At 43.9% G+C, this 12,024-nt stretch overlaps 1 protein-coding gene across 1 annotated transcript in view; it reads left to right on the top strand.

Annotated features, from left to right (window-relative positions):
- Window positions 1-12,024, top strand: part of LOC109928097 (mitogen-activated protein kinase kinase kinase 5-like) — a 151,241-nt gene that overhangs the window by 118,842 nt on the left and 20,375 nt on the right. Inside the window, exons 21-23 of the mRNA XM_048612962.1 lie at window positions 932-1,037; window positions 4,487-4,730; window positions 9,278-9,390. Of these exons, the coding sequence (XP_048468919.1) occupies window positions 932-1,037; window positions 4,487-4,730; window positions 9,278-9,390 (463 nt within the window). The remainder of the gene's footprint in view (window positions 1-931; window positions 1,038-4,486; window positions 4,731-9,277; window positions 9,391-12,024) is intronic.

Genomic DNA, 12,024 nt, shown 5'->3' with positions numbered 1-12,024 from the left:
CCTGTGAGACTGGCCCCCTGTGAGACTAGGCCCCCTGTGAGACTGGGTCCCCGGTGAGACTGGGCCACCTGTGAGACTGGGACCCCATGAGAAAGGAACACAAGGAGAGTGAGGATCCATGGGACTGGGGCCGTATGAGAATGTGCCCCTGTGGGAATGGAGCCCTTTGAGTGTTGCACCCTACAAGATTGTGGATCCATGGGACTGGGGCACTGGGGAACTTTGTACTGGAGCCCTAGGGTTGTTTAATCGATGGCATAGTGCTGTACTAGGGACTGAGTAACAAGGAGATGTCCTGTCTTTCATTGTCGGTCTGCTCTGCATTAGCTAACCTTACCATGGGGCCACACAAGAGCTTCCAAACTGAGTGAAGGTCTCTGAGGTTTAATCACTTCACACTCACTCCCAGTGCGTGTTTGTAATGAGAACAGGGGCAGTTTATCAGTTGGTTGACAATGGGCCATTAGCTTCCACATTGTGGTGAATTGTGATGGGGAAAGTCAAAAAAATGGGAGAAAGCAACAACAATGTTCAGGGCAAAGTTATGAAAGAGAGAGGAGGGCTGGTAAAAGGGACCGCGGGATCTACAACAACAAAAATTTGCATTAATAGAGTTCTTTCATCGCTGTACAACCCAGCTAGAAACAATAGGGAAGGTCATGACTACAGAGTGAATTGCAAGGATGAGAATTTAAATGCCCAGGTGTTGCTAGACCACGAGTCAATGCAGATCAACAAGCACAGGATTGGTCAGGACATGGTGTGAATTAAATTACAGATAATGGGTTTGTAGAGGATGGAACTAGGGAGGGTCAGCAAGGATTGTTTAATATCTCTCGGCCAAAATATTAACCGTGTGATATCGATGGGGAACTCTGCAGTTTACCCAGAAGATGATATCTTTCCTTTTTAATAGGGATTTTCTTCCTAGGTGATTAAACTCCTTCGCCGTAACCAGATTAAACCTCATTGGATGTTTGCCCTGGACAACATTATTTGCAAGGCCATGCAGATAGCCTTAAGCATTCTCATCCCAGGTATGTGATTGTGGATAAGCATTGTAAGGGACTGTTTCTTGCCAACCGCTACACCCATAGGTAGAAATTATTTTTATAGTGCCACATTGCTGGGGAAACATCACCCCCTTCTCTGCAGAAGGGTGGGGAGCATCTTTCCAATTTGGAAAGCAGCCTCCCATTCAAAAAAAACCATCTTGAGTTCCAGGAACAATGGAGATTTGAATCCACCCTAACCCAAAGTGAGTATATAAGAACTAATAGTTGGAGTAGGCAGTTCAGCCCCTTGAGGCCTTTCTGCCATTCCACCACAGAAAGTATTCTATTTGGGTGCACCATGGCTTGGTATGGAAACTGCTCTACCCAGGACCGTAAGAAACTACAGTCAGTTGTGAACCACAACCCAGTCCATCACTCAAGCCAACTTTCCATCCATTGACTGCATCTACACTTCTCCGTGCCTCAGAAAGGCAGCCAACATCATCAAAGACCCCTCCCAACCCAGTTACAATCTCTTCCAACTTCTTCCGTTGGGCAGAAGATACAAAAGCTTTAACACACGTACCAACAAATTCAAGAACTGCTTCTCCCCCGCTGTTATTAAACTTCTGAATGGAACTGGCAAATTTTAAATTTAAAGTTGACCTTGCTCTTTGTGCACCTTCTCCGCTGCCGTAACATTATATTCTCCACTCTGTTCTATTCCCCTACGCACTTTGCATGGTATGATCTGCCTGAAATGCACGCAAAACAAAACTTTTCACTGTATCTAGGTACATGTGACAATAATAAATCAAATCAAAAATTTGATACAGTCATGGCTGAACTCATCTCATCCTCAACTCCACTTTCCTGCCCGCTCTCCATAATCCTTCAACCCATTACTAATTAAAAATCTGTTTGTCTCCTTCTCAAAGTTAATGTGTTCAGGCATCCACCGCACTCTGATGTAGTGAACTGCACAGATTCACAACTCTTTGAGAGAAGTAATTCCTCCTCATCTCTATTTTAAATGTGCCACCCCTTTAACCCATAGTTAAAACTATGACCTCTCATTCGAGAATATCCCACAAGAGGAAACATCCATTCTGCTGCTGCTTTGTCACTCTCCTTTAGTATCTTATAAGCCTCAACTAAATCTCCTCTCATCCTCCTAAACTCTAGCAAGTACAGACCTAAACTGCTCAATCTCTCCTTAAAAGACAAGCCTTTCTTCTCTGGAATTAATCTAGTGAACCTTCTCTGAGCTGTTCCCAAAGGAAATTGCATCCTTCCTTAAGTAAGGGAACTAAAACTGTGCTTAGTACTCCAGATGCAGTTGCACCAATGCCTTGTACAATTGCAGTAACACTTGTCTACTTTTATATTCTATTCCTTTAGCAATAAATGCCCAAATTCCATTTGCCCTCCTTATTATCTGCACACTAGCTTCCTGTTACTCACGCACAAGGACACCAAATCCCTCTGCACTGAAGGACTCTGAAGTTTCATCTTACAAACGCACGGGTTAGGAGCAGGCGTAGTTCATTTCTCCTCAAGCCTGCTCTGCCGTTCAATAACATCATGGCTGATCTAATTTCCCTAAGTTCCTCCCTCCTTTCCATTTCCTAATGTACAGCTATTTCTGGGATGTTCCGTGTATCCTGTCCAGTGAAGACAATTGCAAATTCATCTGCCACTTCTTTATTTTCCATTATTAATCCCCAGAACTACTTTCTATAGAACAACTTGCACTTTATTAACTGTTTCCTTTTTTGTCAATTTATAAAAACCCTTACTATCTGTAACTAGATTTGTAACTAGCATCCCCTTGTACTCTAATTTAACCATCGTCATTAATCTTTTAGTCATCCTTTACTGTTCTTTATACTCTTTCCACTCTTCTGACCTACCACCTGTCTCTGTATGCTATGCCTTTAGGTTTAATTTTATCCTTAACTTTTTAGTTAACCACAGATGGTGGGTTTGCACATTCTCAGGATGTATTCAGTGTAAAGCTGAAATATCCCCTTACGTGAACCTCTGTTGACCCATCATTTAATCTAATTTGCTGCTGGTTCAGATGTACCAAGGCTATTGCAGCACAGTGAACTTCAGAAGGACAATGTTTTCTCGAAATATAGAGCTCAAACTCAGAACAAAACGGAACCTCCCTAACTCCTCCCATCCAGCACCACAATAGTTTTATATGAAACAATTAAATCTCCCTTTAGCCTCCTCTGTCTAAAGAAAACAACCCCAGCCTTTCCAATCCTTACCCAGAGCTAGAATTCTTCATTGATCCTGTGAAATCTACTGTGTAACCTCAGATCCTTCCAACAATGCAGTGACCAGCACCATACACAGTGCTGTCGCTCTCAGCTCGCTTGTATACAGATTCAGGATAAGCTGGTCCCTAACATTTAACCCACACTCATATCGGCTGAAGCATATTAACTGGTCATTTCATATTAGCCACTACCTACTCATCCACTGCAGACATGGAATCGACAGGAGAAAACACAACAACGTCTTAAAATGACCCAGGGTCATTAAGGGTAAAAATAAAACCCTCTCTCTAAATCCCTCAGATCTCTGAAGCGAGGACATTCCAGGGACTGAATATATACTCTGTAAAGACTCTTGCTTTGTCTTTGATGTAATGTCCAAGTCAGGAACAGGTCCTGCTCCCTGTAAAAGATGTACAGACAGTCAGCACCTAACTCACTGGATAACGCTGTAGTCCAGAGGGTCATTACACTCTGGGTAATCAACACGATCAGAAGAAATAAATTCAATGTGTGGAACTAAACTAATCTTTCATTAGGGGCGTGCTTTAATGTGAGAAATCTCGTAGCTGGAGAGAAGACAGTGCGGTGGTGGTAACACTGGATTAGTGATCCAGAGACCCGGGCTAATGTTTTGGGTTCAAATTTGTAATGAATAAATCTGAAATTAAAAACTAGTCTCAGTAATGATGGCTGTTAAAATATCACCAATTGTTAATGGTGATCTGGTTCCTTTAGAGATGGATATCTGCCATCCTTACCTGGTCTGGCCTGCATGTGACTCCTGACCCACAGCAATGTGGTTGACTCTCAACAGCCCCCTGAAATGGACAAGCAAGCTATTCAGATCAATGGGAATTAGGGATGGGAAATAAGTACTGACCTTGACAGCGATGCCCACATCCTATTAAAGAATTAAAAAGAGCCCATGTCTATGTAATTTCCCAAGAGAGGCAAAAAGTACAGGAAAAGAATCTGGGAGGGGGTGTGGTGCTTGAGATTGTACTGGGATCAGCTCTGATGCTGACGTTTATGGTCTTAAGCAGGTATATGAAAGATGGGCAAAGGTACCTATGGACAAGCAACACCCAGAGGGAGTCAGCAACTTGAGGTGAAATGGGGAGAAAGCTGAAGGATGGGCAGGGCGGTGGGAGAATGGTAAGGTGCTAGACAAAAGCAACTGACTTGGATTTTCTCCTTCAGAATCGAAGCCCCAGAGTCAGGGCTCCTTTGACGAAGAGGCAGATGAGCACGGCACGGACAACATTCCGGGGAAGTGGAGCGGGAGTGAGTCTGACGTGAGGGAACGGGAAGCTCTGGAGCTGCAGATGGATGGTGCAGGGACCTCGGGTGTGAGCACGCTCAGTCGCTCCATGTCCCATGATTCCCAACAATACGCCTGCCCCCTGATTGTGCAGCTCAGCAGATTGAGGGCAGAATCAAACCGGTATGGAGAGGAGCTACTATGGGTGAAGGAATGGGCAAACAAACAATAACATGTTGTGGACATTCCTTGAGGTGCCTCTCCAACGTTTAAGTCTGTGTTACGTACTTTTATTCAGTGCAAATGTCCGAATCACACAACAAAGTATTGGCAGGATAATAATATGCATTCTTTATTTGAAGATTTTTATTTCTTTGATGGGATGTGGGCGTCCCTGGCAAGGCCAACATTTCTTGACTAATTGCCTTCAAACTGAGTGGCTTGCGAGGTCATTTCAGAGGGCAATTAATGAGTCAGCCATGTTACTGTGGATCTGAAGTCACTGGTAGGCCCTAATGGAGTAAGGATGGCAGATTTCCTTCCCTACAGAGCCAGAAACGTTTTTACAACGCTTAAGAGGTTCATGGTGATCATTGCTGATATTAGTTCTAAATTCCAAATTTTATTAATTGAACTTAAATTCCACCAAACGCCATAGTAGTTTGACTCCTGAACCCAAATAAGATTATGTACACAATGATAACTTAGAGGCTATGCAGAACACATTTGACTTGTAGGACTGCTATTCTGTTCTGAATGAAGAGTATGCGGGGTTATACATCACATCACGTGGTGAATATTGATAGGCAGTAGTTTGATACATCCCTTAAAGGCACATCACAAAAACTCGCTGTTGCAGCAACTTGGGAGCAGAGGTACATAGGCCCTTTGTTTCTGCTCCCCTCCCCCCGCGAACTCCACCATTCAGTTAGACCAAAAATGGGGAAAAAGCCTTGCACTTATATAATGATTTTCACAACCACTTGATGTCTCCAAGTGCTCTACAACCAATGAACTACTTTTTGAAGTGTAGTCTAATGTAGGAAACAGCAGCCGAACTTGTGCAGAGATACCAATGCAAATGACCACTTAAGCTGTTCTTGTACGAGTGACAAACGTTGGACAAGACATGAGGATGACTGCCCTGCTGTTCGAAATAGTGCACAGGGTCTTTAATATCCAGGAAGGTCGTAGTCTTAGTTGAACATATCATGCAGAGGTGGCACTTCCAACAGTGCAGCACTCCATCTGTGCTGCAATGGAGTGTCAGCTTTATCTTTTTCTGCTAAAGCTCCAGAGCGGGACTTTAACCCCAGAACCTTGATCGATTGAAGCGAGAGTGCCAACAACTGAAACAAAGCAAGGCTGATCCGTACCTTAGCTGCATTTACTCACCTTTGCACAAAAACTCACAATCTTATCCTCATCAGAAATATGTCCATCTCAGACTTGGAGATTCCAGTTGACTTTCAGCAAGCGCTATCTTTTTTGGGCGAGTGGAAGAGGGTTTGTTATTTCCGCTATGTTTTATATGCTCCTTGATTTCACTCCTGAATGGTCTGACTCTAATTTTCATATGATGTCACCTTGTTCCTGATGCCCCCAAAAGGTGAAGTAGTTCCTCTGTATCCATCCTGTTAAATACTTCAATCAGATCACTCCTTAATCTCAGGGGAATGCACGCTATGTTTAAACAAGCTGTCCTCATAATGTAACCTCCTAAAGGTTCCAGTATCCATCAGAGTGAGCAATGCAGGAATCATAGTCTATCACAGTATTGATAACACTACAACTCTCTTCACCAAACAAGCTTTATCCTGTGTATGGTCTTGCCTCATTCCTGAAACAACACCAGAGGGATACAGTCTGAGTCCACCTCCCCCGATAACTCCTTTTAGAATTATCAAATCCCCACAGTGTGAAAGCAGGCCATTGGGCCCATTGAGTCCATACCGACCCTCTGAAGAGCATTCCACCCAGACCCATCCCCCTACCCTTTTTCTATAACAGTGCATTTCCCATGGCTAACCTGCCTAGCCGGCACATCCCTGAACACTATGGGCAATTTAGCATGACGAATCCACCTAACCTGCACATCTTTGGACTGTGGGAGGAAACCGGAACATCCAGAGGAAACCCAAGCAGACACGGGGAGAATGTGCAAACTCCATACAGACAGCCACCCAAGGGTAGAATCAAGCGTGGGCCCCTGGCGTTGTGAGGCAGCAGTGCTAACCACTGAGCCACCCTGCCTTTCCTACTCCATCAGCAAGTCACACATCAGTCAGGTGTCACATTCTTTAAAGTCAACTTTTTCTGCAGGTTTAAAGACAACTTGCATAATTCTAAAAGAACCGTGAACTTCCTGTCACATTGGAAACAATGCCAACCTTGCCAGCCCTGTGCCATCGTCCATATATCCTTCTCCCCAGGAGCTGGGCTCTTTGGGTTTGCCACTCTATTGTTCTATCATGCATCCGACACTTGACTTGTATTCCTCCAATTAGAAAACTGAGTGTTGATCTGAACAAGATGTTCTAAAGGATAAAGTGATTCAAAAGCACAGTGTGGATAAATTATACCCTCTGGTGGATGATACCGGACAAGGTGACATAATCTGCAAGTGAGAGCCAGGTTTTACACAGGAGTGAAATCAGGGAAAACTTCTTCACACAAAGGGTCAGAGAAATCTGGATCAGTTTCTTGTCCAGAAATTGTAGATGCAGGAGGACAATTGTTTGAGATGGGAAGATTTATTGGCTAAGTGTTAATGGATTGAAAGCCAGCAGAGGTCAGTGATTTACAGATCAATTCAGATGTAATTGTGTAGCCAAGCAGTTCTGAGGAAGTTGATAGGCTCCTCCATTTCTATATTCCAGTTCACACTGACCTGCACTGTGGTCTTTTGCCCATGGGTCATTCAGGAAGTACTGGACTGCTTGAGTCCAGCCTGTTGACCGAAGCAGAGTACAGTCAGTTTGACCTGTGCAGTTTGGAGAGTGAATTGCTGGCACATGCCGGAGGGTCAGCGAGGAGGGAGTGCACTCCAGTGACCCTACTGATGGCACCTTCCTAACTCTGCATTCATTCAGAATTAGCTGCATCAAAGTGGCAACAATCTGGTCGCTCTGCACTTATGAGAAAGGGAATATGTGTTACAGTAAATGAGTGGCCACGAAAGAAAACAAGCAGTCATCACCCCAAGACTTTTAATGGGTTCTTGCAGAAATAGCCGTGGAAAGTGTGAGCTGTGGCCTGGCCATTAGTTGATATGACCATAAGGCAAAGAAGAACCCAATCAAGTGCAAAAGGTTTCCTGTGAAATTTGTCTTATTATCCTAAGCCAACAAGGATAACCTGTGTTGGTAGCCAGTCCCTGAGTGGGTATTCCTGTGAGGACAATTGATCCCAATGATTGATTGGTATTCCTGTAAAATCATCCCATTCCATTAATTCCAGCTCCTCTCAGTCAGGAAGATTTATTGACAAAACATGTAATGCAAAGATTCACACAAAAAGTTGGGCAGTGATTGTTAGAGGATTCATTAAGGCGTATCATTTGTCATTTATTATCATATAATACCTTTGTTGAGGCATTAAGGGTCGCAATCATCCTGGATTACCCCAGGAATTAAAGATTAACCTCCAGGAGACTGCTGTGAGTGGCGCAGGAGAAAATGCTCTGAAAAATAATTCTGTAATTATGTGAACACCAGTCATTCATTGTTAATGTGTCTGTATTCATACATACATGAGTCAGTGGTTGTTGGTGTGTCTGCTTTCATATGTACCAGTGTCTCTTGAGTAGTGACATTGGCTATTCTAAATCTCAGAGCTATGCATTTGAAGAAAAAAAAATTACCTCCATGTGAGCTAATCAATTAAATGCTCTCTAATTTTCAGTTTCATTGACAGTACCCAGTGGTAAAAGCTGCAATAGCTTATTATTTTATAATACTTTAATATTATAAAGCTCCCTCACCCCTGTCACTGTATCAGATACAAGCAAAGATGAATTGGTTCAAATCAATCAGATATCTTAGTCCCAGCCTCAGATGAACCCCTCTCAACTCTCCACTCTCTCATTTCCACTTGAAACCCTTCCTATTTCCAGGAATGGAGTTTATGCTAATTCAGATTCTGCATTTTATAGAATTGAAAACTGGCAGAAGTCTAAGCCAAGATTTTCTCTTTAAAGTTTCAAACTGTTTTTAATATCATTACCTATGCTGCCCACATGTACAGATCCCTCCATTCCTTCCTGAGCTCTTCCAGCTTCACAACCCTTTGAGATCTGTGCATTGCTGCAATTCCAGCCTGATGCACTTTGTTGATGTTTATTATTCTGAAATAGGCAACTTTGTCTACAGTTAGCCAGTCCCTAAACTCTTGCATCTCTCTGACTCTATTTACCCTGTTACCTCCTTAAAACCTATATCTTTGTTCAAATTTGTGGTCACTTGTCCTCAGTCCTTTGTGTCAATGTCTTTTTTTGTCCAATAATGCTTTTGTGAATCACTTTGGGATGTTCCACTATGTGGCAGTTTCTATATAAATGCAGGTATTTTTAATTAAGTTTTGTGGGAGGCCTGTGTGAGGGAATGCCTTTTCCTCCAGGCCCATGCTTGGATTGCTCCTGTCATTGGGATGAGGGATGGTGAGTAGACAAAGGATTAAGAATTAGCCAAAGACAAAGTCTCTGATAATCAACTGGGCCTTTAATCTTTCAGCCTTCTGGAAGACCTTGCAGAGAAAGAGAGAGAGTTCCAACAACTTCTACAACTGACAATCCATCAGAAGGACCACAGCCTTAAGTCACTACGAAAGAGATCAGAATCCTCAGGTCAGTCAATTGGGACAGATTATTGGGGGAACATTGGATGGACTGAGGACAGTTGAGAATGGACTGTGATCACTCCTGTGCCAACCTGTCATTGCCAGTGGCATTCACCTGATGACCAATCATCATTTTGTTTCACTGGACATGTCCAAAGACTTAGGGGAGAGCTTTATACTTGGCTGTGTGAATAGCACACGGTGTCGTGGCTCATAATTCCTCAGGGAGGAAGACTGCTGTGAGGGGTGGGGCCAGGGGAAGGGGTGGATCAGGAAGGAAGAACCTATTTTGTTGGTCAAAATATTGGAAAAGTCTAAATATTGGAACTGAACATCCTCTTTGGCAGAGAATTCAATGCCACCCTGGAAATCTCTATAATACTTTGACCAACTACAGTATGTAATTCTTGCCTAAACTGCAGTATGGTCCTGAGGAAGTTGGAGATCAGACGACAGGTTAAACCAGGGGACCATGTACCTTCTTGAGTTGATGTAAATGATTCTGAAATCCGATTAAATATTGAGTGGATAGATTCTCCACAGTGTCTTGGCTGTATTTCCCAATATAGTTACACTGGAACATACGTTGCTTGATCACTTGTAGAAATTTTGGGGAGCTTGCTGTGCATAGATTGGCTATTACCGTTCTCTATATTTAAAAATGGTAACTAAGCTTTAAGTGCATGTCTCTGGCTCAGAAGTGTTTTAAGCTGCTATTAGGTCGTGTTCTTGTCAGAGAAGGTTGGTAGAAAGAGGTGAACAGAGAGCAAAACATGGTCTTTAATCTGCGACTCTGCACTCAAGTTCTTGAGCTCCCTCGGCCAGGAGAAACATTCTTTCTGCGTATATCCTGTCGAGCCCTGTGCGAATTGTGTGCCCTTCAGTGGGTTCATCTCTCATTCTTCCAAACTTGAGAGAACAGAGGCCAGTCTCCTCATTCTCCCCTCATAAACCAATTCGGCCATCCCAGGGATCAAGGGAACTTGTGTTTCATACCCTCAAAGCTTTTAGGAGTAAGCTGATTGAGGTTCATAAATTAATGAAGCCACTGGAGTTGGGTTCGGCACGGTGCCTCAGTGGTTAGCACTGCTGCCTCATAGCAGCAGGGACCCGGGTTCAATTCCAGACTTGGGCGACTGTCAGTGTGGAGTTTGCATGTTCTCCCCGTGTCTGTGTGGGTTTCCTCCGGGTGCTCCGGTTTCCTCCCACAGTCCAATGTTTGGGTGGATTGGCCATGCTAAGTTGCCCATAGTATCCAGGGATGTGCACATAAGGTGGGCTAGCCATGGGAAATTCAGGGTTGTGGGAATGGGGTAGGAGGCTGGGTCTGGGTGGGATGCTCTTCGGAGGGTCGGTGCAGACTCGATGGGCCAGCTGGCCTCTTTCTGCACTTTCTGTATGGATCATTGCATGAACTGGGTTGGTTCAGTATGGCCAGTGAATTGTTAGCTAGTTAACAGCTGAATGATATGAGATTTTCTTCATTTCCCAAAGAACAATGCAGTTGCAGAACAGGTTGTCAGCTCTTGCAGTGAACACTGATAAACTGAATCCTTCGAGTGGAAGCAGGACTGTTCCTGGCTGCAGTAGAAATCATCCTGTATGGGACAGATGGCTTCCTGGATGTTAACCATGCCCATTATAATCTTCTGGACTCTGTTGTTTTGCTTACCTCAAGGGATTGGATAGGAACTTCCAGCTGTGTTTTTTTCTGCTTTTATCCCTCTTCTTTTTAAACTTGTTTGTTTCCCCCTTGTGATTGTCATGAGGTCAGCCAGCTGGACCTCATAGAATGTGAGTTCCCTGATTGGGGCAGTTAATCTGGTCCAATCAGGGAGCCCTGGCTGACAGATAGTAACAGGAGTGTCAGAGGTTCTGTTCTGCCTGACATCTGGCTCTGAGGGAGCTGGACCAGTGTCAGGGACTCTCCATGTGTAAATAAAGAGTGACTTGGCAACGTGATACTGGCCTCCACGGAGTTATTTCACCCTCCCAGGAGATTATGTGGCTGCGGGTGGTAGGGAGTGTTTGTACTTTGATTTATAAAGCCTCACAGCCACATGAGGCAGGAAGAACAGGGTCAGAGTTCATCTTCTGTCTGTCATTTTCCTGTAAATCATCAGGTACTTTCCATGGTGAAGTTGTGACAAGTTCAGCTGTTTGGATTTGCTGAGGCAGGTTAAGAGGAAGAGAGAGATAAAACATGAAAGGGATTGTGTTTGAGATCAGCCACAGTTAAAACAGAACTCTTGCAGAATGCCCTGAACAGATTTATGGCGAATGGAGTATTTTTTCCTCTCTCTGTTGAAGTGTTGTCAGTGCTGGAAAGCAGGATCAGCCAATTTGAGTTCAGTCAAACTGCACAAATGATGGAGTCAGCTGTTTATAAAGGGGTTGGTTGTGGGATAATAGCTGGAATGCTGATGAGAGTCTCCCCAACTTTCCTTTGAAGTAACATCATTAAAGGTGTGAGATGGCACAGTGCTGACTGTAGACTTTGTGATTGCAGCTGTGTGCACAGAGTGAGATCACTCTATGTGTGCCAGTCTGGCAGAGGGCCCAGTGGACAAGGCTGCAGCACACATTCACTGCTGAACAAATGGTCTGTTTCTGTGGTGTGCATTTCACGGAATTCTTTGTA

The sequence above is a fragment of the Rhincodon typus genome, chromosome 27, assembly GCF_021869965.1.
Source record: "Rhincodon typus isolate 14 chromosome 27, sRhiTyp1.1, whole genome shotgun sequence".
In the NCBI taxonomy this organism is placed as follows: Eukaryota; Metazoa; Chordata; class Chondrichthyes; order Orectolobiformes; family Rhincodontidae; genus Rhincodon; species Rhincodon typus.
The sequence above is the reverse complement of the archived record's forward strand: the minus strand, read 5'-3'. Positions and strand labels throughout refer to the sequence as shown.